This window comes from Erpetoichthys calabaricus, chromosome 13, assembly GCF_900747795.2.
Source record: "Erpetoichthys calabaricus chromosome 13, fErpCal1.3, whole genome shotgun sequence".
Taxonomy (NCBI): Eukaryota; Metazoa; Chordata; class Cladistia; order Polypteriformes; family Polypteridae; genus Erpetoichthys; species Erpetoichthys calabaricus.
The window spans coordinates 117,655,103-117,681,807 of NC_041406.2; the positions used below are offsets into that span (position 1 = coordinate 117,655,103).

General features: G+C 37.4%; 1 protein-coding gene across 2 annotated transcripts; it reads right to left on the reverse strand.

The window, feature by feature from the left end:
- Window positions 1-2,028: 2,028 nt before the first annotated feature.
- Window positions 2,029-25,379, reverse strand: LOC114663625 (heat shock 70 kDa protein 12A-like). Of its 2 annotated transcripts, none has more exons than XM_051935836.1 (4): window positions 25,310-25,379; window positions 8,160-8,381; window positions 5,512-5,683; window positions 2,029-4,569 (listed from the first exon to the last, which is right to left on the reverse strand). In XM_051935836.1, exons 1-4 carry the CDS (start codon window positions 25,340-25,342, stop codon window positions 3,512-3,514), a joined length of 1,485 nt encoding a protein of 494 aa, XP_051791796.1. In that variant the 5' UTR covers window positions 25,343-25,379; the 3' UTR covers window positions 2,029-3,511. The 2 variants fall into 2 exon arrangements, with proteins under 2 accessions (XP_051791796.1, XP_028673323.2); XM_028817490.2 differs by lacking the exon at window positions 25,310-25,379 and adding an exon at window positions 11,262-11,652.
- Between the last annotated feature and the right edge of the window lie 1,326 nt (window positions 25,380-26,705).

Below are 26,705 nucleotides of genomic sequence, written 5' to 3' on the forward strand. Positions count from 1 at the left end.
TTTGCAAAGTTTGAGAAAATTCTGCCGGCCATTTATAGGGCAAAGTGCTTATGCACGATTTGGAGAAAGTTTGTACAATTCACAATATTTCATGCTGGATATTTTTTTTGTTTTACATGTCGCAAAGAAACAAGACATCTCACACAAAAAAAAAAGTTTGTGGTGAGTCTGATGTTTCCACTGTGTTACTCATATTTTGTAGTTGGCTCCTTACCACACCAGCTTCGATTTTAAAATGAAAAGTGGGATACAATTCATATGTATAAGCTCATGAAACCATAAACTGATGTAAAAATAGCATCTGCTTAACATCTGCCCAATATAAATATTGCATTGATGGATCTCTCCAGTTTAAATGGTGGCCAAGTGCACACTCTACTAGACACCCAATGTGATGGAACCAACTAAACTTCATTGCATTCCAAGAAATTCCCAGGGGGGCTGCAACCAAGTGTTCCGGGGGACGTAGCGTGGATCCCATGGCTGCTCCCCTAATCTAGTGTCCCGGTCGAGCATGGGTCCCGGCTGTCCGCCACAGGTGTAACATCTGAAACTGAATATTTGAATTGATACCCTCTGCTATGATTTGAAAGCTTGTTTCAAAGTTTAAAATAAGATGAGAAAGAGAGGAAATGGACATGTTACACTAAGTGTATAGAAGGATAAACAACTAATTTGCTCCCTCCAGGAGTAAAAACACCTTTCTGTCAAGTTGTTGTTCATATGATTTGTTTTAGAGGGATAGACCTGTAAATTTCCCATTTTTCAACGTGACTCCAGTCTAATTTTGCCTCTACTTGAGTAAAATGGACATTTTTTTTTAATAAAGTAATATACAGTAAGCAAATGACAATGCTTTATTCTTCTCTTTGATTTGGAAACCTTTTAATCACAATGCCTCATGACATGGTTAGGCTTCTACTCTTTTTATTTTGGTTCAAATTTTAACATTTTCCCACTTTGTTTGGTTATATCCTGTCTATCAGATCTACAAATTTTTATTTTTTATAACATTTTATTGAATTTATTAAAATCAAACAACATTCCTTACAAGCAAGTCAAATTTTACAAGACTAGGTTCAAGTCAACTCAACCCCCCACCCATGAGAAAGAGAGCTAGGCCAACATAGTGAAACTTTACTAGTAGAAAAAATAAGTAAACAAATAAATAGAATGAAAAGGGGAAGAGAATCCGTTTCCTCAATTCAAATGCTTATTCTAAAATGTTATTAATTAGATCCTGCCAGGTTTTAAAAAAGTTTTGCACAGATCCTCTACAAATTATTTGACTTGCTAGAGAAGGAGTATTGTGGTTGGAGGATCTTCCAGAGTTCATTAACAGAACATAAGTACACTTAATATTGAAATATGAAATTATTATAAATACCATGTACAAGGTCAGTGAGAGGAGACGTCTTCTGGCAACTGCAGTCAACCCTTTATTTTGCTTATGTTCGCACCATTAACCCTCGGCATCCACAGGGGCCTGTGAGCCCTACTCCCTGGAAGCTCAGTAGAAGCAGCCCTACCCTGTGAGGACCTTGCCCAACATGGGATTTTGTTTCTAACTGCATGCCTCTTGTCCATAGCAGCACTGGCCGATCCTACCTCTCCTTCTTTATCCTCCTTTTCTTTTAACATCATTTTCTTTCTGTTCCTATATTTCTCCCACATTCAATCACCTCAGTCTTCCCTTTATACTCCTGTTGGTGTGGTATCCTAAATATGATCCACTGAGTGCCAATGTGGAACCAGCTGAGCTGATCTCGCCCACATGTTAACAGTTGATCAGCTTGCCTCCACACCAAATACCCTGCAACCACCTATCTCCAAAACTGAGCACACCCACAGTGCCAGAGGCACATTATTTTTAAAGACTAAAATTTCCACAATGCCACAAACTCCTCATATGTCTCATCACAGGACCTTACTTGAGAACAAATTTATTAGATATCTAGTATTGTCAATGTGTTTCCATACCTGAGTAAAAGAAGTTCATAATTATGAGAATATGTAGACAAAAATTAATTTCTAGATAATTGAGGTTTATTAAAAATATATGTTGAGAACACAAGCACCACTTAGAATATACACAAACAATTTCTAGTGTGAATTAATAAATCTATCAACACTATAGTAAAAATGTTTGGGTTACAAAGATCTAGCATAACCCAATTTGACATACAAAATATGCAGTTAATGAGAATAAATTAACAAAGCCTGAACAGATAAGATCATAAACTTGAATATCTACTCGTTTTACAGTTGGAAGATATCAAAGCAACTCCCTTGTGATGTCCTAGAAACTCGGCTAAGGAAAAGAGAGCAGCACTTTAAGAGAAAGATCAGACTAAATTTCTTAGATCCATGTTGTACTTGAGGCTTTGGCCATCTAACATTCTGAACTGCTATTTTTAATAAGTATAACCAGAAGGGCATGTGTCGTGAAGCTGAAATACAGCCTACTGTTGCTCAAGAGGCCCCTTTCTGGTTTGCAACCTGATCAGCCAATCGGCTGACAGAGTTCTTTATAGCATATCAGGCTGCTAAAGAATCCAAAAATCCAATGTTTCTTATGACTGCTACTGTTGCTGAGAGAGGAAGAGTGGTGTCACCCTGAGGGAATTCCTAAGCAGACACAATGAAAATCATGAACCATTGTGATATTGTAATGCTGTTATAAATTCAGAGAGCTTTTTCTTACGCAATATAAACTCCAAATGAGCTGGTAGGTTGATAGTAGGCATAAAAAACTAGCAATGATGCATTCACCTCAAATGGGACTTGTATTTTTATTCTCTATAAAGCTATCTTTTAGTTAGTTTTGCGAACCCTATTGTAAGTGATATTTGGGTTTTTGGGAAACCATTGATTTAGTAAACTATTTTCTCATTACAAAAGAACTTCATTAGCATATTTATTACCTTAACCATTAAGAACCATACTGGTCTTAGAACCTCTTTTTGAATACACTTGTTCTACTATCTTCTACCTACATCTGTTTCATATATACATTTATTTACTTATTTATTCATTAGTATTTATTTACTTTTCAATTCATTTATATATTGATCAGTTCATTTCTTTATCCATTATTTTTTTGTAAAACTGCTTAAATACAGTTTGCAGTCATAAGTCCCAGAACCAATCTTGGCAATATTGTGTTTGAGTCAGGGGACAGGGAACCAGTCTGGCCTAGTACATACTCACATTTCCTCAAAAATGGTAGGTCTATGGTTAGGAATAAACCCTAATGTGCATGTCTTTGGGATGTGGATGGAAAATTTAAAAAATCTGGGAAACAGCCACAAGAAGTTACAGCATTTGCTACTACACTACTGTACACCATAGTTTTACTTTAATTTTTTATCCATTTATACTTTCATTGCATTAAACTGCATATTATCTACAAATTATCATGAATTTCCTTCTGTGATAAAATGCAGACTTTAAAAGTTCTACTATTAATACGACCAAAATTTTTGTAAACTTAATGAAGGATCAATATGTTTTAATTTGTTTCTTTTGATTCAGTAAGAAATTCCAACATGATATTCTGAGTCTCATTAGAGGACAGATCAGTTGCTGTTGCTGTTATTTCTGTAGTGCCAAATTTAACATCCAACCGAACGTTACGTTGTCGGCCTAATTTAGTAACTGTAATTGGTACAACAAATGATCCAATTTGCTTCATTCCCGGCTCATCTGTATACATAGGATCTTTTTGCTCTGTACTGAAAAAAGCAAAATGCATTTTTTGTTGGTCATCGTTTAATGGATTTAAGATATAGTCACATGCATCATTTATATTTACTGATTGTCCCTTTTCCACTAATTTCATGAAAATGTCATTACAGAAGATAGTGTCACCTGCCTTGTCAACTGTTATCTTTTCTTTATCATGTATTGAAGGATCAAATGGGACCAAAATTCTCAGCCCATACGTTAAGCTGCTAACTCTTGATGTGATTATTTTAGGATTGGTACCAAAAAGAATAGCTCCCTTGGCAATGGCCAAATGGGAGTCAACAGGGCAGAGGACTTTGCACTGATCCCTGAATGTACTTCGGACAGCATCTCGCAAAATTTTGCTGGACGCATAGCCTCCAACGAGCAAAATGGTGTCAATCTGATTCTTTTGCTCTTCCATAATCTCCTTGATTGCATTGATAATGTGAGTTATGCTATTCTCAAAAAAGCTTTCAAGCTTACTGTAGGCAATTTTAATATTTCCATCACACCAAGAGACTCCATTAATATCTTTAAAAAAATGTGATATTTCCTGCTTCTGTTCTGCTAATTTTACTAAACTTAATACACATGAAAAGAAAATGTCTCCATCCTGCTCAGTGCATTTCTGAATAGAAAAGTTGTACATCATACTCAGTACATGTGAAGGATGATTCTTCTCAAATAAGTCCCACACATCTTCTCCAAACACTTCACGCAGAAATGTTCTGAAATTATTATCCACAAAGGAACCTCCCCATCCTCCACCTGAAGCTTTCTGAAGCTCCTTCAAGAACCCATTTTCCATGACCTCATGCACTGTGATGTCAATGGTGCCACCTACAGGAGATGAATAAACACCATTTAGACAAAAAAAAAAACATTACTAAACAAATGTAATGAACTGCCTCAGTTATTCAGGTAAATGTGTCTATATTCACATTGATATATTGTTGGACTTATTTTTTCTCATGTCCAACTTTAGACAGTAAAACATTACTTTATATTTAGTAACAGGGCAGCAAAAATTTTATTTAAATTTAATATTGGCAACACCAACTATAGGAAGAAAACTTTGTAACTGATTTATATTTGCATACAAGTGTTTAACAGAACAAATAAAAAGTTAAGTTCAATATGAATTAATGGACATTACACTTAGGTTCTTTATTGCACATTTGGAGTCCTGCAGTTGTTCTGGTCACCACAGTACAAAAGACATAACAGCTGTTGATGCTGTACAGAGAAGAACAATCTGGTGTATCCCTGAACTAAAGGGAATGTCCTGCATTAATTGGCCAAAGGGCTCCCCTCTTTAGTCTTGAACAGGACAAGATATTTAGAAACCTGACAAATGACTTGAATATTTTCAAAAGCATGGATAAAGCTGATCCATCAAAGTTCTTTCAGCATAATATCGAATTATGTATTCAAGGACAATGATGGCAATTTAAAGGGATGGAAGCCAAAAGGCACTTCCTTACCTAAAAGGTCATAGAAACTTTGAACAAAATGCCAAGTCACACATAAATGCCAAATCATACCATAACAAAGATAACATGACAAGTTTAATCTTCATTAGATTATGGAACAACGTGACTATTAGTTAAGATGACTTAATGGACTGAATTGTTTTACATCACTTCTATAAATTATTATGATCTTATGTAAAGATAAAAATGGCAAGACGTCTTTCCTTATGAACATTTATATTCAGTAAACATTGAAAAGCCGAAAAGATATTTATAATGTTATTTATTGCTATATATTTTATGTTTGCACCTCCACAGTCGACAACAATATACTTTGTTCCTTTTTGAGTTTCAAGTATTTCATGAGCTCCTCCTTCTGCTACAAACCCAGAACTGGGCAACTGTTTGCACCACAACGATGCTGCTTCTGGTTCAAGAGCAAGTATCAGACTTTCTGAATTCAGCATTTTAACAAGCCCAGCCTGCAACACAAAATAAAATGTAAATTACTGTTATTTAATTTGATCAACTATTATATCTACATATCAGAAACCTTCTTCTTGGCCTAGGTCTACCAAAGCTAAGTCGCTGAACAACTGTTGAATGCAAGGCAGAGAAGAACCTTAAAGTAAAAGAAGATCTGAAGGAAAAGGGCTTGACTGGTAAGAAAGTACAAGACTGAGCTGTTTGGAGAAGGCTGATCAAGCACATGAACCCCACATAAAAGTGGAAAAAGATGAAGAGGAAGTTGAGTAAGGAAAGAAGGAAGAGAAGAACCTCATCTAAACTTGCAGCAAGGTCCACCATATACATTTGGGGAAAGCAAGCTTGTTTCTGAATTGACCTCTTTCTCATATCCAAAATAAAAAGGACAGTTACAAGCTTTATATATTTCCATGTTTTGTGTTGCAGTTGAGTGTGTGAGTTTGGCTACAGTCCTATGGAAGTTACCAACTGTATTGGAGCAAAAACAAAGCAGTAGTAGAGTCTGATATAATAAACACTTGTCAACGAAAGGTTCTGGCCCATAGATTCTTAAAGTATAAATGGCAGTTATTCTTTGGTCCCTTTAAATTATGACAAATATATTTTTTGAAAATAACACAAATACAAGCATGCTCTATTGAAATTATTATTTAGTGAATATGCAGTCTGTAATTTGTATGAAAGGATATGTCCAATCCAACAATGACCACTACTGTCACTTTACCATATCTGGACAAATGTGTTTTGGTTATAAGCTGTATGACACTTGAGTTGTAGCCGGTGCATCCATATTAATATTTCTATGGATTTGTAAACATTTGTAAACATCAAGTGGCATTTAGGCTTAATACAAAATGGTGTATTAACAGTTAGCACAGACTCTTGCCAAAATGATGACACTTTGCAAAGGTTTTCCAATGGTATGTTACAATCTTGGATGTGTGTAAGGACCTTCATACAGCACAAATAAAAAAAGACAATAATTTATTTTAATATTTGTATAGATTGTCAGGTATGCCATGTCTGTGAAAATAGCGAGCGAAACATCTTTCAGCCCTGTGGTCTTTACTCATGGCTTCCTTAGCCCACAATGTGCCATTTCTTCCTCCTCTCCTTCACTCATGTGGAAGTGATTTCAGCTGTGTATTTTGCAGTCAAAGTTGTGTGAAAGCATTGTGATGCTCAAGTGGGGTTATATTTGTTGTTAATTTTTCACTTAACTGAAAACAGGTCTGAAGTTATGCCGAGATTCAGAGTTTAGCATAGTTTATATAAAACCTAGCTGTGCTGTTTATGTATCTGCTTTTTTTTGGTGTTTTTTTTGAAGATCAAGTGGTTATTGGAGAGGTGTAAAAAAAATGAAGGTTACTTGAACACATATTACGCAGTGGAAACAATTTCCTTTGTTCCCTGACCTGTCCTCTGATGCTGTGCTGTTTTGGAAAGAGGGAAAAAAAATCTTGCTGCTGAAACCCATTTAGAGATGCAATTAAAAAGTGAATATATTAATATTATTTTACATTAATTTACATTTAGCTGTCAGCTTCACTCAACCCAAATTACAAAATCAAGATATATTCAAATATTTAGAAAAAATCATTTTGCAATTACAGTATAAGCAAATTAAGTGACTTAGTCAGGGTTACACATTGAAGCAACATTTTAAAACTACACTAAAAGCTTCAGGAATGGGCAAACGTTGTGCAAATTTATTGAACAGATAGTACTGCTTTATATACTAATAAAAAATCAGACTTGGTGGTTGTAAGCAGTGATGTGCTGGGCATGTCAATTTTGTTATTTTTGTACACCAGCCGCTTGCCTTATCTACTAATTACAGTATGTGTCTAACAAGCACAGTCAAACTCAAAATCATTACACAGTCAGTTAGGTTTTCCATGTTGCCAACAGTACCAACTCTGACTTGCTTTAAAACACATCAGTATAAGTAACCGATGTCCATGATTACAGTTTCATTGAATTTAATTGAAAATCGTATTGCCAGAATTTAAGGCAATACAGTGTAACAGTGGGTAATTCTGCTCCCTCAAAGTTCTTGACTCCAGTTTTTAAGTCCAAGTTCTGCATACTGTATGTTTTCGCTTTTCCTGCAAATGCTCTAATTTTTTGAACAGCCCAAGTAACTGAATGTTAAGTAAATATATGACTCTAAATTGGCCCATTTTAAGTGAGAGTGCTCTCACTCATTAGACTTCATTTCCTCTATAGCTAGATCTTGTCTTACATCCAGTGCTGCTGGGGTAGACGCCAGTTTACCATGACCCTCAACTAGAAAACTGGAGTCAGATAAAGGCTTGGATAGATAGATATCCTGAATGGACTAAAGATTTTCTGTGGTTAAAATCAGCAACTATAATTAGTGCTAAAGTGAAAATTATTAAAAACATGCAAAATTAAACTTCAGTGCATGATAGGTCAACCAAAACATATTTAAAATTCAGTGTACCTTACCTGTTTGGCTGTCAGTCTCATGAATTGTTTTGCCTCAGGCCCCCAGATAGCAGGCACAGTCAACACCCAAGTTATGTCCTCCTCAGTGAACCTACACAAAGTATTTTTCTCAATCAAATTCAAGGCATGGTTCTTAAGATAGCGTAGGCTTTCTGAGAACACTGTAAGAGCTGGCAGTAACTTCCCATCCTTAGTGGAGATCATTAAGTCTGGTGTGAGTTCCTATCATGCAAGAATACAAAATTGAACAAAATATGACAAAATGAAACACTAAGAGGGTACAGGTAATTGTCAGAAGTGGTGTGAAGTGTTAAGAAGTGGTATGTGAGATTAAGCTTTCTGTGTGTGGATAAGCAGTCATACCGTAATAACACAGATGGGTTTAATGGGTTCAATTGACAAGTCAACATTTGTGCAAAATGAAGTAAAGCGAATGCCAAAGATTGGCATTTTTTTCTTCAATGTACATGTATAGATGATTTAATTATAAAATTAAATTTCAATAGTAAATATAGTATACATTTAGAATGAGCTCAATATTCTGAAAAGCAGGTGCATTCATTTTAGTACTATGAATATTTAATTACTGAATGAATAAAATCTAAAAGAAACACAGTTATCCCTTGCAATTCAATGGGTTTAGGGTTGCAGGACACTCACAATTACCTTTTGGGCTTATGATTACTATTTATTCTAAATTTACTGCACTAAACAAGATGCAAAAAGTTGTGAGAAAAGCAAGATAGAATGATCACTGCACAAGCAAGTCACATGTCTGAGGCTGGCTGCTGAAACAAAGATGTGTGACATCTCCCAGACAAAATTCATAGTTAAGACTTTCTATAGTGAACTGTAATTTTTTACGAGATGTAACTTATTATAATAAATTTGTGTGTATATTTATGGGAGTGAATGACAAATATGATTAATATTTGGCAATCTGGCAGCGTCGGATGGACCAAAACATAATGTCCCAGAGGTGCTCTATTGAATTTACGTCAGGCGAGTGTGGGGGTCAGTCAATGGTATCAATTCCTTCATCCTCCAGGAACTGACTGCATACTCTCACCATATGAGGCAGGGCATTGTCATGCACCAGGAGGAACCCAGGACCCACTGCACCAGCATAGGGTCCGACAGTGGGTCCAAGGATTTCATCCCGATGCCTAATGGCAGTCAAGGTATCGTTGTCTAGCCTGTAGAGGTCTGTGTGTCCCTCCATGGATATATCTCCCCAGACCATCACTGACCTACCACCAAACCGGTCATGCTGAACGATGTTACATGCAGCATTACGTTCTCCACGGCTTCTCCAGACCCTTCCACATCTGTCACATGTTCTTTCATGTGTGAAAAGCACAGGGCGCCAGTGGTGGACCTTGGACCTGCCAATTCTGGTATTCTATGGCAAATGCCAATTGAGCTCCAGGGTGCTAGGCAGTGAGCACAGGGCTCACTAGAGGACGTTGGGCCCTCATGAAGTCTGTTTCTGATTGTTTTGTCAGAGACATTCACACCATTGGCCTGCTGAAGGTCATTTTGTTGGGCTCTAGCAGTGCTCATCCTGTTCCTCCTTGCCCAAAGGAGCAGATACCGGTCCTGCTGATGGGTTAAGAACCTACTACAGCTCTGTCCAGCTCTCCTAGAGTAACTGCCTGTCCCCTGGAATCACCTCCATGCCCTTGAGACTGTGCTGGGAGAAACAACAAACCTTCTGGCAATGGCACGTATTGATGTGCCATCCTGGAGAAGTTGGACAACCTGTGCAACCTCTCTAAGGTCCAAGTATCGCCTCATGCTACCAGTAGTAACACTGACCATAGCCAAATGAAATACTAGTGTAAAATAGAAGATATAATATAGTAAGAGAGCAAAGACTGAAAATGTTCAAGGGATGAATCTGATGAACTAGAGAAGCCATAGCTAAATCTGAAGTGTAAAACTGTGATTGATGCTAAAACAAGAATGATGAGAAGTCGACAACCAAAGGGCTTACGCATACCATACTATGATGTGAAGGGGAATTGCCATTAAAATCTCTAAGTATCCAAACTATGCTATAACCTGAAGGTGATGTTGTTGCTAAAATCTTAATTCAAAACCATAGTATAACCTGAAAGGAAGCTGTTGCAAAAATTTAGGCACAAGACTATTACAAACAAAAATGGCTGTAAATTAAAAATAAAAAGTCGTTCACAGACTAAAGTTGTTCGAGTTGTGATTTTCAAATGTTAGAATGGCACTGTATTCTGCACAGGAATGTAAAGCTAATTATTAATGACGTGATGCATAGTGCCTTCTAGGAGGCAGAGCATAGCAACAGTGCATAACATCCTTTTAACACGGTCACAAAATGCCAAATGTACAAAATCGCAATGTGAAATACTTAAAATAAAATGATAACCAAAGCACTCAAATAATAATATTCAATGTGATTAGATCCTTCCAAAGAACAACAATAAGCAAACAGGAAAAAATGTATCAGAGTTAAAGAAGATTAGCAAATTGGCCCAAATCATAACAGAGCAGCCCAGAGCCAGCAGAGCTGATTGGTTGGATTAGATATTGCCCTACAGAAATGAATAAGAAATTCTAACTCAGAGCCAGTAAACCTGTTGCTTGTTTTACTTTTTGTTTTTGTTAAGGCTACAAAAAGCACAAATCAGGTTTTCATCCCTTATATACTCAAAGGTTTTTGTTTTTCTGAATATGGGATTAAAAACAGACACCGCAGATTTCAAGCTGCTGCACTTTATTCATTCTGCTTATTGGTGTTTATTTAACTCTCAAGAAGATACTGCTTTCCTGTCCCCTACTGGAGTGTTTATCTTGCATCTTAGATGATGGCCAATTTAAAATTTTTCTGGCAAAAATTAACATAAGCAAATGTCACTGTTTTGTGACCTGTGGTATTTTCAGTATTTTTTCTGACTCTAGGGGATTCAAGCTAAGGTTGTCAATAAGGTTAGAAACAATTCCAACTAGTATCCCCAAGCTGCTTTTCCTGTGAGAACAACCACTAGGGAGTAGAGAAAGAAATGAGATGTAAGATTGAAAACTATAGTGGAGTATTTTATAAGGTACAAGTCTTGGTGTGATTACCTTATTGTATAGTTCCATCTTGAAGTTCTCAAAAAAGTAATGGTGTAAAGCTTCTTTGGAAGACATATTCTTGTAAGCCATCACAGCATCAAAACCAAATTTCTCAAACTCTTTGTTTTCATTAAAAAGAACACAAGTTGGAGTTTTGGAGAACCTCAATCTATAGTCCGTGCCCCAGAAAGGATTTCTGATGTGACTTGCGTCTTCCTTCACACTGTAGCAGTAGCCACTATATGCTGTCCCAAAATCTATAGCAATGACAAAAAAAGTGTCTGCCATTTTTTTAACTTTGTTTCACTAATGAATATACAAAGGACTAGAAAAAGTTGTTCAGTAACTTAGCAATGCCTCTGAGATTTCTCTACTATGAATCTGTCAAGTTTAACCAGTCTCATTTCTGTGTTTGTTGTTCAATATTTCTGAGGGTGGGAACATATTTTAGACTCCCGCCCTACAGTGGAAACAAAGTACAAGCCTCCATGCAGTTTAAACCGGTTTTACTAACTAAATCATCATCTAACACTGTTTTTATTGTTAAAACAAATTCACATAAAGTGCAAAATGGAGACTTCCTTGGAAGAACTAGATATATGATTTAAGTCACCCATTCACCTATCTTCAGACCATCGTTTTGGGCACAAGGCTGAAACAAGTCTCAGTCTGTTTCTTCAGCATTAAATACAAGGCAGGAACCAAGGTGGGAGAAGTGCCATTCATTGCATGGTTAATCCACATCTACTTGTGACGGTGCAGGTTAGATTTAAGCTCCCTGGTTGCTTCTGGGAGCCTCCTGAACCTGGAACTGCTGATAATGTACCCAAGGATGAGCAGGGCAACTGTTAGCAAGGACTTGGTGCAAAGTGATTGAAGTGCTTTTATTTAAAACCAAACACTGTCCAAAAAGTCCAGTGCAAAAAAAAATCTTCAATAAATAAATAAATGCATAAGATCAAAGTGAAACGTGGAGATTAAAATAAATAATACAACTAAAATGAGGATAAAAATCCCAGAAAGGGTTCTTCTTCTAAAAACAGACACGAGCCCCAACCTCTTAGATCTTATGTCTCCTCATCTTATCTCATCGGGACCTTCTTGCATGAGGAGACACCTGCCAACAGGTGCAGTCATCCAATTAATCGAAGGTTTGGGTTCCTACTGCCAAACTGTTGGCATCCATGGGATTCCGAATCAAACCTCACAGTCAGTCCAATGGTGTACAACAGGGTCACTCCTATTTGTCTGCGTTGCATTAAGGAGCACTCCTTCTCCAGCCTTCACACTCAAGTAAAGACCTGACGCTCGCTTCCCGGGGTATTCTCCCGACTCCTTTCCTCACAACGCGGGCTCCTCACCCTCCTGCCTCTTTCTCCTTTCTTAACTTCTGTTCATTTATTATTTTCTATCTCTCTTTTTCTTATCTCATTTTTTTGAATCCTTAATTCTTTCTTTTTTTGAACTCCCCTTTCTGACATGCATGCTCCCTGTATAGTACTGATTGAGTTTAGGTGCTATACTCCATCTATTTCATGGTGTGAATAAGGCACTTGACTTATTCACTCACATTTGCACGTGAATGCATGATCAGCCAAGCACCCCAATCAATCTCAGAGTGGTGCATGCATGCTCACACATGCACCTGCACCCCCACCCCTATTTTTGGGGAATCTTATTATTTATTTAAAACCACGCTCCACCACGGACCACACTACTATCTTATATGAAGAATTGTTACAACAAATATCCATTTAATAGTATTTTGTGCATCACAGCAACGTGTACCTTTGAAAGAAAGAGTAGAATATAATAAATGGAAGACAATGGGGTTACTTAACGGCAATGGTCCAAAGAAATATATGTGCACCTCGACCTTTAAGAAGATGGTCGCATGCCTCTCAAAGGGTCAGGAATGACCTGTGACTGGCCAATTAGCCGTGACCTTTGAAGTGGATGTGTGCTGCCTTTTAAAAGTAACCTCCTGCTCTCAGCTAGGTGAGCTTGAAGCTGGGAGTAAAGTAAGAGGCAAGGGCTCTCCTGACAAGGAGGTGGAAAAGGGAAAAGTGGGGGAAGGTAAGAGGTGGCAAAGTATATTATGGAGTCAGGCCAATAAGTGGTTTAGTGGCTTGTTGCTTTTCTTTCTTATATAAATTGCTGTCTCTCTGTCTCCCTGAAAAAATCTTTTCATAAATAACTTATTACTGGAGTTTTGTGCTGTCTCTGGGTCATTCTGTGTTGGGGCCGACTCAAGAATGTCCCCTAGAGGTCAGACCAGGCTGAATGACTTTTTACTAATTTACCGTACATTTATATATAGCTTTTCTAATGGGACTTGCTATTGTGGCACCTAACCCTACATAAATGCTTCTAATCATGTATTTTCATGTTTCAAAAAAGCTTACTCCATTACAACCTTGGCATCAGCATTTGCAAGGAAAAGAGCTACCCTTAGAAATGATGCTAGTTGAGCACACGGTACTCTAATTCACATACTCATACTCGATCATACTGTGTCTGACATTCTGACTTGTAATGTTGCTTACATAAAATATAATGGCTTGAACCCTTATTTTCAGGCAGATCTGATACCACAACAGGAGCCAACACATCAGGGACCAACTTACAGGAGACCTGAACCAAGCCTGTCTGCAAGTAAACTGATGGCAAGCAATATTAAAATTGCCAAATCAACAGTGAGAGTGTCACATCTTCTGTTCCTCCTTCTCGCAGCATAAATAAATACTCCTGAGTGTACATTTTTTATCCTTGTCCAGTTTTCTACTTTTATGTGGATGATTACTTAAGATACTTTTTAAAATTTACATTAACATTTTGGAATTCATTATTTATATTGTGTTCTTGCTTCATTACATTTTTCTAAAGCATTTTATACCTCTCAGAAGTCTGAGTCCTCCTAGTCTAATGGAGTAGAACATACAATTTGGGTTCAGACTTGCACCCACTGCATCAGTATGTCATTTGCCTATCCATTTTATGGAACCATTTTTTCTAATGTAAGGTTGCAGGGAGTATAGTCCTATCCTAGCAGCATGAGGTACAAGACAAGAACCTGCCTTGATGTGACACCAGACCTTTGCCTCCCTCCCTCATACACACTCTCATGCTCACTCACATTAGGATAACCATAACAGCTGCCAATTGATATAACCTGTATATCTTTTATCTACTGGAGAGAGACTGTGTAAATTCTACACACTCAGGAACTATGTTCAGCATGCAAATGAACCAAATATTGATTCATAAAATAAATTAGAAATAGCAAATGTTATTATACAAACTAAACACATTTTAAAAAGTGTTTAGTTAACAAATGAAAAGAATGTGATGTTGACATCAAAGGAAAGGAATTAAGAGTAGGGAAGTGGGTCTCTCAAAAAACCATGTAAGCATAACATCCATTTTTTATTTCAAGTAATATGTTTGTCTCTTTGAATATGTAATCTTCTCCTATGTGTCTCCTCTTGCTTTTTATTCACTTTGAACTTAACACCTTCAACGAGTCCCCACAGAGAACCTCACAACCTTGATTTCACTTTGCAAAAAAGCAATTTAAATAACCTGCGGTGGGCTGGTGCCCTGCCCGGGATTTGTTCCTGCCTTGCACCCTGTGCTGGCTGGGATTGGCTCCAGCACGCCCCCTTCACCCTGTGTTAGGATATAGAGGGTTGGAGAATGACTGACTGACTGACAATTTAAATAACATAAAATTCTTGACTGGTTCACCTCAGTATTTTCTTTTATTTTCCTGCTTAATAAGGAAAAAAAATCTTTGATGAAAACATCTAGCCTTACCATGTGTTGTTTCACAGGGAGTATTCACTAATGTTTTAGCTACGATTGCAAAATGAGTGGTCAGTAGAGTGGTCAGGGCTACAGCCTCACAGATCCAGTATTCTGGTTCAGGTCCCTAGCTGTGTGGTCTTTATACATTCTCTGGCTGTGTGGATGATTTCTCCAGTTTTTCCCTCACATCCCAAAGAGGTGTGTGTAGGGTTTATTTTTGGTTCTAAATGTACCCAGTGTGTGCATGGCGTTTTTACAGAAGCTTTAAATAAATAAATACATAAATATACACACCGGAATTACTATAAAGCAAGAAAATTCAAAAGAAACAAAAGTTCTGATTTGACTGTGATATAGTTCCTCTGTGTTCTGAAACCAGTCCAACCTGTCATTAATGTGGACACCAAAGTACTTGTCGGAATGGACCACCTGGTTTTGTTAATGTTTAGAGGCAGACAGTTCTTTTTGCACAATGAAACAAAATTCTTTATCTGATTCCCATACCTGAAAAGTACAGAATCATCTATGAATTTCTGCAAGTGATTGTTCTGATCTTGCTTGAGTTCAAAAAAGCATAGCTGCAAAAAAAAATTCTGAGGTTGCCCACTAGAGGGGGGAAACACCAACAAAATACCATGACTAGGAACCCAAAGGGCCAAGACAAATGTTGATAAAATAAAAGGATTATTTTAATGAAAAAAGGCTGTGCAATCACTAAAGCTCTGAAGAGCACAAAGGAGATGCCTGAAAAGGCAAGACGATACACAGTGAACAAAATCCCAGAATTGAAAAATTGTAGTCGAAAACTGAGCAGAGGTTCAAAAAATAACAATAAACACAGTCCCAATCCGAAATCCAGAGGTGAGGTCAAAAACAGAGCATAGGTTCAAAAATTCAAGAATCACAGCCACAAAATGAAATCCAAAGACAAAGCTGAAAAACAAAGAACAAGAAATGAAAATCCAGAAAGCACAAGCAATAGCAATAGCAATGACACAGAAACTCACTAAAACTGTCCACTCCCTAGCGTGTTCAATGAATCACCAGGAACTATTGGATGCCCTCCCTTAAAAAAGGTAGAGAGCAGTTCCTGGCGGTGATGGGCATGTGGGACATAAGGGACATAACTAATGCCCTTCCCCTTTTCCAACATACAAGCAGAAAAATGTACATAATAAATAAAATAAATATAAATACAAATAACTGACATAAAAGTATACAAAATAAACTAAAAATGCTAATTTGAGAAGCCAGCCTGGGGGAAAGTGCTGGCTGAAACACAACAGTGACATGACCTGGTGTTATATTAATAGTCTGAGATGTACAGAATGAAGAGAAAAGGAAGCAGGACTATTCCTTGTGGTGCTCAAGTGTTGCTCACATCCATATCAAAAACACAATAGGAGTCATTTTTGCTGGGGAGTCCTGTTGGGGTTCTCAGATGCTGCTAAGGTGAGCTGCTGGGAATAGGTGCTTGTATTACAGTCCTGCCTATGCTGGAAGTGCTTCCAGGTGACAATCTTGTTGCCATGGAAGTAATTCAGGGTTCGAGTTGAAAGTCAGCTGTTCCGCCTCATACAAGGAATCAGAGTCAGGAGGAGGTGAACAAGGCTTGCTTGGAGGAGAGTGGAAGTGGAAAAGGAAAGAAAATAAATTGTGACTGTAATTTATCAGGTGATAAACATTTGTAAAAGGTATTTTGAATCTGTGACTTTGGGGTTTGGTTGAATCTGGGTGTTTCGGGTGCTGGTCTGCTCCCTACAGGTCATACTTGGTAGTGTGATGGATGGCGGACAATGCCGTTACCCGACTGGGACACCTTCAAAATGCAGGGACAGGGGGAGAAGACTTACGAAAGGCATTCTCCCCCAAACTGCTGTTTGGCAGATCCCCTGGGGTGTAACGGCCCTTTGGAGTCCCACGGGGCTATATGGGATTTGGTATTGGTGGGCTCAGCCCTGTTGGGTTCCAGGGAGGCCACCAGTGGGAACTGCAGGAGCTGTAGGAGCTGCAGAAACCTACTTTGGGCTTCCACCACCCTGGGAGTAATTCCAGGTCTCCTTAACAAACCATCTGGAGTTCTCCCAGGAGAGTCAGAATCAGGAGGAGGTGGAAGAAGCAATGTGTGGTGAGGCAATGCTTGTGAGGTTTGAAGAAGGAAGGGGACTGCAAACCTCTGGAAGATAGGGACAGAGTTCTACTTTGCTTGTGACTGTTGGTATGGGTCAGAGAGACTTTCCCTGAATTCAAGGCTTTGAGTTGGACTGAACTGGCATCTCTGCCTGTTTGTATCGGGTCAGGGCGGTAGGTGCACCCCTGGTTTCCATAGTAGCATTACAGTATATGCACGGCAGGCACTAAATCAAGAATGACACCATCCTATCTTGTGGCATTATCACAGGTGCAGCCTCAGTTACTCATACAGATCACCCCATTGAGCTAAATGACCCAAAGCATAAGTCCATGGGATGTGGGAAGAAACTTGAATATTTTGTGGAATGCTGTAGGGAAGATGGGAAAAAGTCACACAGAAGAGTAATCAGGCCAGACACCAGGTGCTGTAAGAGACCGCAGGGTTATAATGTCTTTCCTCAAGCCCATTTTCTACTTTATTTAGAGCACTGTAATAACTCTTAGTGATCACATGGAGGGACTGCTTGATCATCAGGTATCCTTGACGGCATTTCAAATGAAAGACACTCCTTTATTCATGATTTATACCTTTTACTGTTTAACCCTAAAATCATATATGTTGTATTTTTTAATGCTACTCAGGACTGAAAACAGTCTTTTCAGACTAGGTGTGAAAACACAGCTGCAATCACCTGTTTAAAAATATATCAAGAAGTAGAAAAATGCCCACTTGACAGTAAATTTAAAGTTTTGAAATTTAAAAATGTAAAAGCCAGTTTTTCCTGAGGATGGAATGCTGTAATTTGCCCAGTAGGTGTCCTTCATTGTCTGTAAACCTCATTAAAATAGTGGAAATTTTACTTCTCGTCTTCTAAGTGAAAATTAAAGTGAAACTGAAGTGGATTGTCAGTTTGAAGATGGAATGATTATAATTCTCTATGACAGAAAAATGTGCAAATGACCAACATTCTGATTTTACAAACAGATTAGATAATTCTGAAAGATTAGTCTTTATTACTGTGCAGCTCACACTTCATGGCATCCATTTATAAGAAATCACATTTCTACCTTAATATGAGCATGAACTGAGCCTCTCATAACTATCACTGAAGTATTTTTATAATTGACTCAGGAGGTTGTGACAGCATTATCTGGTAGTCTGTTACAGAGTTCAAATTCACACTTAGGCAAGTCTCTTTTTTGCAGAAGCTCACGTTTATCCTGTGTGGTGCTGAGCCTAGAATGAGAGGAACAAAAGCTATTGAGGTGCTTGTTTTTCGATCACACATTACAAGGAGAATATGAAAGCTGCAGATGCTGCATGTTTTACTTAGTTTTAATGGATGCCTATTGATTGTTGGTTAGTGCACAACATTCAGTTAAATACAGTCATATGAAAAATTTTGGGAACCCCTCTTAATTCTTTGGATTTTTGTTTATCATTGGCAGAGCTTTCAAAGTAGCAACTTCCTTTTAATATATGACATGCCTTATGGAAACAGTAGCATTTCAGCAGTGACATTAAGTTTATTGGATTAACAGAAAATATGCAATATGCATTATAACAAAATTAGACAGGTGCATACATTTGGGCACCACAACAGAGATATTACATCAATACTTAGTTCAGCCTCCTTTAGCAAATATAACAGCCTCTAGACGCCTCCTATAGCCTTTGATGAGTGTCTGGATTCTGGATGGAGGTATTTTTGACCATTCTTTCATACAAAATCTCTCCATTTCAGCTAAATTTGATGGCTGCCGAGCATGGACAGCCTGCTTCAATCATCCCATAGATTTTCGATGATATTCAAGTCAGGGGACTGTGATGGCCATTCCAGAACATTGCACTTCTCCCTCTGCATGAATGCCTTTGCAGATTTCAAACTATGTTTTGGGTCATTGACTTGTTGGAATATCCAACCTCTGCGTAACTTCAGCTTTGTGACTGATGCTTGAACATTATCCTGAAGAATTTGTTGATATTGGGTTGAATTCATCCGATCCTCAACTTTAACAAGGGCCCCAGTCCCTGAACTAGCCACACAGCCCAACAGCATGATGGAACCTCCACCAAATTTGACTGTAGGTAGCAGGTGTTTTTCTTGGAATGTGGTGTTCTTCTTCCACCATGCAAAGCGCTTTTTGTAATGACCAAATAAATTTTTGTCTCATCAGTCCAAAGCACTTTGTTCCAAAATGAACCTGACTTGTCTAAATGAGCATTTACTCAAGGGCTTCTTTTTCATCACCCTGCCATACAATGTTCTTTGTGCAAATTGCGCTGAATTGTAGAACGATGTACAGATGCACCATCTGCAGCAAGATGTTCTTGCAGGTCTTTAGAGGTGATCTGTAGGTTGTCTGTAACCATTCTCACAATCCTGCGCACATGCCGCTCCTGTATTTTTCTTGGCCTGCCAGACCTGGGTTTAACAGCAACTGTGCCTGTAGCTTCCATTTCCTGATTACATTCCTTGAAACTGACAGTTTAAACCTCTGAGATAGCTTTTTGTAGCCTTCCCCTAAACCATGATACTGAACAATCTTTGTTTTCAAATCTTTTGAGCGCAGTGGTAGTGCTGCTGCTTTGCAGTAAGGAGATTGTGGGTTCACTTCCCGGGTCCTCCCTGTGTGGAGAGTGCTTTGAGTAGTGAGAAAAGCGCTATATAAATGTAAAGAATTATTATTATGCTGTTACTTTTCAAAGGAGAGTCAAAGGGAAGCATAACTTGCAACTGACCACCTTAAATACCTTTTCTCATGATTGGACACACCTGTCTAAGAAGTTCAAGGCTTAACGAGCTAATTCAACCAATTTGTTGTTGCAAGTAATCCATATTGAGCAGTTACATGCATTCAAATCAGCAAAATTACAAGGGGACCTAAATTTGTGCACAACCAGTTTTTCACATTTGATTTAATTTCATACAACTAAGTACTGCTTCACTAAAAATCTTTGTTCGAAAAACACCCCAGTACTCAGATGTTCCTAGGAAATGAAAGACATACCACTGTTATCTTTTTTGTTGAAAGTAGAGTAAAATATTATGCAAGCTGACAGGGGTTCCCAAACTTTTTCATATGACTGTAACTACATTTCCTAGATTTACCTGATTTACATAAAATAATTTCTCAACTGAGACCCTCCACTTGCGTCCTTGACCCAATACCAACAAGTTTTTTCAAAGAAGTATCAGGCGTGCTAATCGATAATATTCTTGACATAGTAAACTCGTCATTAGATTCGGGGGTCTTCCCAGACTGTCTTAAGACTGCTGTAGTTAAACACCTACTCAAGAAAAATAATCTTGACCCCTCTGCTTTTGAAAATTTTAGACCCATTTCTAACCTGCCTTTCTTAAGTAAAATTTTAGAGAAGGCAGTCATTATGCAGTTAAATGACCATCTCAATAAACATGCTATTCTTGATAAATTTCAGTCAGGTTTTAGAACAAATCACAGCACAGAAACTGCACTCGTTAAAGTAGTAAATGACTTGCGGGTAAATGCAGACAGAGGCAATTTATCTGTTCTCATCTCTTAGATCTGAGTGCTGCATTTGACACCATTGATCACAACAGTTTTAGAAATCGCCTTAGTCAATGTGTGGGCCTCTCTAGCAGTGTCTTAAATTGGTCTGAATCCTACCTGGCAGGTAGAAAATTCTTTGTTAGTTGTGGTAATTATACTTCAAAGACACATGATATCCTATATGGTGTTCCACAAGGCTCTATCCTGGGTCCGCTGCTCTTCTCAATTTACATGCTTCCGTTAGGTCAGATTATCTCGGGGCACAACGTGAATTACTACAGCTATGCTGATGGGACACAGCTGTATTTATTAATTGCACCCAATGACCCAGCACTGTTATTTCACTAACACAATGTCTTACTTGTGTTTCTAATTGGATGAATAGTAATTTTCTCAAGCTAAATAAAGAGAAAACAGAAATTTTAGTGATTGGCAATAATGGAGACAATGAGATTATTAGAAATAAACTTGTTGCATTAGGATTAAAAGTCAAGACGGAGGTAAAGAACTTAGGGGTAACTGTTGAATGTAACCTGAATTTTAAATCGCATAACTAGGACAGCATTTTTTCACTTAAGAAACATAGCAAAAGCTAGACCTCTTATATCATTGAAAGATGCTGAGAAATTAGTTCACGCTTTTGTTTTCAGTCGTCTAGATTACTGTAATACATAGTCTCAGGACTACCCAAAAAAGACATTAATTGTTTGCAACTAGTGCAAAATACATTTGCTAGAATCCTAACTAGGAAAAGAAAATCCGAGCACATTTCTCCAGTTTTGATGTCACTACATTGGTTACCTGTGTCATTCAGGATTGACTTTAAAATACAGTTTATGGTTTACAAAACCTTAAATAATCTCGCCCCATCTTATATATCGGAATGTCTGACATCTTATATTCCAAATCGTAACCTTAGATCCTCAAATGAGTGTCTGCTTAGAATTCCAAGAGCTAAACTTAAAAGAAGTGGTGAGGCGGCCTTCTGCTGTTATGCACCTAAAATCTGGAATAGCCTGCCAATAGGAATTCGCCAGGCTAATACAGTGGAGCACTTTAAAAAACTGCTGAAAACACATTACTTTAACATGGCCTTCTCATAACTTCACCTTCATTTAATCCTGATACTCTGTATATTCAATTCATTATAATAACTATTCATGGTGGCTCTAAAATCCGTACTAACCCCTACTCTCTCTTCTGTTTCTTTTCCTGGTTTTCTGTGGTGGCGACCTGCGCCACCACCACCTAATCAAAGCACCGTGATGTTCCTACATTGATGGATTAAAAGCCAGAAGTCTACATGCCCATCATCATCAAGTCCTTCCATGAGAACCCTAAATACAAAGTGGACTGTTCATTTATGTTAGGTAGAATGCCCAGAGGGGGCTGGATGGTCTCATGGCCTGGAACCCCTGCAGATTTTATTTTTTCTCTCCAGCCGTCTGGAGTTTTTTTTTTTTTTTTTCTGTCCTCCCTGGCCATCGGACCTTACTCTTATTCTATGTTAATTAGTGTTGTCTTATTCTAATTCTTACTTTGTCTTTTATTTCTCTTTTCTTCATTATGTAAAGCACTTTGAGCTACATTATTTGTATGAAAATGTGCTATATAAATAAATGTTGTTGTTGTTGTTGCTGTTGTTGTTGTACATGCGGCAAAGCTAGAACTCTAGCTCTCATTAATGTTGAAACAAAGAGAAGCTTTCTGCAACATGCTGTTAACCAAACCTGGTTGTTGATGCAGTACAGTGACTGATTACATAAAAAGGTTTACTTCAGAAAACAAAAATCAGCTACCTGTGTAATATCTTAACCATCAAGGAGGACATTTAGCATAGCATATCCTTCAGGAAGCGGTGTTTTGGGTGTACAAGAACTGTTTCTTCAAGAAGGAAAAAAAGCTAATGTTCTAAAACATAATTTGAAGCACTACTCAACTTTACAGTAGCAAAGACTTGATAGCCTATTGTTGCTGTTTTTCAAGACAGACTATCAGCACAGCTTCTGTTACAACTGGGTGGGTCACTGAACTAATTTTAGCCTCCTGACCAAAGCAGAGGTGAACATAATTGAAGGTTTGATCCTAGGAAAAAAACTCCACCACACAGGTAACAGCAACAGAATGCCCAGATCCTGTCTCCAAACAAGAACCCTACTGTCAACTCAGCTAAAGCCTGAGAGCCCAGAGTAGCCAAAAGAGATGGTTGAAAAACACAGTAGAAACTCACCTTAAAAAACTGATTAGAATTAGCAGATGGGAGATCCTAGACCACTATACTGGCTTCATAGAGAACACAGGGCTCACAGGTTTTATCACAAAGAAGGGTGCATATTTATTGTAATATTAAAACAGACTTAGCTTGCCATATTAATAAGTCAGTAGAGAGACGTTTGAGGGATCTTCTTGATATTTTTAGCAGCTGCTGCCATGATCATAAAGTGTGATTGTAGGCATGCGTCCTTTGTGGTTTTTCTTTTTCTTATTTGCTTAAAAAAGTGTAGGGTGTCTATACTGGTCCATAACACACACACACACACACACACACACACACACACACACACACACACACACACACCACAGAGATCGCACTCATGGTTTCAGGCAATGGGTTAAACATAGCGCATCCTGACCTGGTGAGAATATGGAACTTCTCAGATACTGTAGCACCAAGTCCAAGATTTGGAACAGGCTTTTGGAGTTATGAGGTAGCAACACTAATCACAGCAGCAAACTGATCAGTCTCTAATTATAAATCACATTTAACACAATGATGAAACACTCTACAAATGACACTTAAGTTCATTATAGCAATCATCAGTAACTAATTTCTTGTAAGGCACTTTGCTCTCTTGAAGTGGCCTTATAAGGCCCTTTGACAAGTCAACAACAGAAAATAAATAGTCTTAAATGATGCACTTCAGTAAATGAGGAATATTACATTAAAAACAAGTGTAGACAGGGAGTTGGTCCCACTAGTGTTGCTCAATATGTTGGCTACTGTGGCTTGAAGGACAGATCTTGATGATTTTGACCAAGGGCTAATTGTTGAAACACATTTGACAAGAGGTTCAGTGGTAATGGTTGCTCAGACTGAAGATGTTTCACAAGGAAACATGCTAAAGATGATAGCCTGCAATTTTGAAGAAAGGACGTCAACAGCTAAGTGCATAACTTTGAGATGCAATGATAAATATAAAAGCAACTCTTGATGATTTGACTGCAAACTAAGAGGGGACCAGAAACTTTATGAATGTGGGTTACTATGTTCAGCTTAACATCCCAAGAATGGACTTGGCCTATTTTGCCATACCCTTGAATTTCTTTCTTTGTGGAGATGGCTGATTGATGGGGCTCATATGCATAATGTTTTTTAATGAAGAATTAAATGAATAAAATAAAATTGAACACAAACAGACTTCTAAAAATAGAACACTGTGCTTAAAACTAAAATGAAGAAATTATGATATTTAATTACTTGACGTAACTTGTCAAGAAAGATGAAAGCCAAATAAGATGAGCACCTGAAACTGTAATAGAATTGTGAGAAATATGTCACAGAAAGATATTAAATGCAGCACTTAAAGCTTTATTTCTATCTTTTTTCTTATTGATACTTTTTGATATAAATTTTAAGTTTAATTTGTGTGCCATCTTTAACATGGTTGATAAAATGATGGAAAAGACCACATTTTTCCAAGGTGAACATACAGTTCTGAAATTTAAGCAAACTTCTGGCTAAATGTGTAAAATCATAATATTATTTTGGTCGAATATAAAGTTTTCAATTTTAAAAACTATGGAAGCACAATGACATGGTGATTAACACTGCTGGCTCACAGCTCTGGTATTATGGGTTCAAATCCTCGTACAGTCACTATGTATGTCACTATGTCTCTGTGTATCCTTTTGTTTGTGTGGATCTTACTTTGGGCCATTTTTCTCCTACTACATTACAAAGACATGTGTTTTAGGTTAACTGCCATCTCTAAACTGGCAACACAATGATGAGCAGAATATTGCCCTGCAATATAACAGTTGATCTGGTGTGTTGTGCTGTGTTGTGTTGGACACTCTAAAAATATGCTTCCAACCCTTGACTGGATGAAGCAAATTCTAAAACTGATAGTTTGACTTGTAAATAAAATATATATTTTGAACATTAAAATATTGACGGTGGAAAGACGGGTCCGTGTACTTTTTGGTATCTGAAATTTTGTTTCAGAAAATAATATTTAAAAAGAAAAAGAGACACTTATTTGATTTTCAACTTAAAAGGGAAAAATGAAAAAAAATTACTTTTTTCCTTTTGTTCTTTCGCACATCAGAAAACAAAAATGCAAGAAATGAGAATGAGAAAAAAGCCCTTTATTTATTTTGTCTGAACCAGAAGTTTTTGTAGGTCAACAACCTGGTCAGGTAATGCGCCACTTGCAGCAAACACTGGTCACTGGTGTGAAGACTGGACCATCATCATGAAGTTGGAATAGTACTCAGACGTGATTTTAGAAATGGTGAAACAAGGCCTGTCATCGAAAATTACTACATCAATGAAGCAAAGTTTGCAAAGCTTGTATTTTTACCTGAAAGATGTGACTCAGTTTTTCTGCAGTCATGTCCTCGCCCCGGAGTGTCACTCTTTTACTGTTCCAAAAAACAACGTAATGGTCCATCCTCTGCTGATGCCAGTGTAACTTCAAGGCCATCGATCAATGTGGTGTGAGGGGGACTGTTCACACGTGTCATCAAAAATCATGCAAATGAAGAAGTACTTCCGGTTTCAGACAACGAAATTGCATCTGTTTTGTTGTTTTTGAGCTATTACACTTTCATTATTTAAATCACAAATAAATCCAGAAAAGTATGTGTAATTTTAAGTTTATGACTGCTATTTGTTACCATAGAATTAAAAATGACCTTATTTTTCCTGATTTTATTCTTTAATCAAAAATTATAATCTGAAAATTCCTTTCATTTTCGTTTTTTTCATTTTTGCTTTTAAAATGAAATTTGAAATACCAAAAAGTACAAGGACCAAAGACCCATGGTGTATACCTATTCACAAAAAGTGGAACATTTGGTGTAATTCAGTCACTGACCTCCTGAAAATAGCAAACGTTATTGAAGTTCATTTAAAGCTTGTTAAGAGTTTTGGTATGAGGATATAAATATTTCTCTGTTACTGTGTATCAAAAATAGAAATGGGCTGCTAAAGAAAAACATGTCATGCTCATGTTATCATTCTCAGTTAAAGAACAGAGATTATCATTCCTCATCACTACCACAGGGATGGGCTGGTACAACCAGCTTTTATGAGTGACAGAAAATTATTTGCAGATTGACAGCTTTGATTGCTGTATGATGAAGATGCTGTTTGTTCCACAAAGAAATATGAATGACACACCTTTTGTAAATAGAATTTATTATCAGTTAATTAAGCAACATATACCTTTCAACAACTGCACTAGGTAATGCAGTCCAAATAAATATTCAAAGTATTCAATGTTTCTGTAGGTTGTACCTCATAAAAACACTAATTGGGAAAGTTAAATAAAACATCAGACTTTTTGACCATTGTCTTATGTCTCTTATGTGAAGCTGCAGGACTACACATCTGATCTTAACTACTCCACACATATAAGTCATGTTTTTTATATATATATATATTTTATTGCATTTATTAAAAGCATGTAACATTCCATACAATCAAGTCAAACTCAACAAAACTGAATTCAAGTCAACCCCAACCCATGAGAAAGAGAGGAAGGCCAAGAGCCAGAGTAAAACTTTGAAAGTAATAAAAAAAGAAAGGAGTCTTACTCCCCAAAATAAGTGCTTATTCTAAAATGTTATTGATTAGATCCATCCAGGTTTTAAAAAACCTTTGAACAGATCCTTTAAGTGAGAATTAGATTTTTTCTAATTTCAAATAATATATAACATCAGTTAACCACTGACTTAAAAGAGGTGGGTTAAGAT

Bases quoted from the DNA above. Each gene is read 5' to 3' on its own strand.
- LOC114663625 (XM_028817490.2), bottom strand. From the start codon at position 11,540: ATGGCAGACACTTTTTTTGTCATTGCTATAGATTTTGGGACAGCATAT. The intron at 8,382-11,261 runs GTAATCACACCA...CTTGCATGATAG, and splicing joins AGATGGAACTATACAATAAG to GAACTCACACCAGACTTAAT. The intron at 4,570-5,511 runs GTGCAAACATAA...CATCTCCTGTAG, and splicing joins TATTGTTGTCGACTGTGGAG to GTGGCACCATTGACATCACA.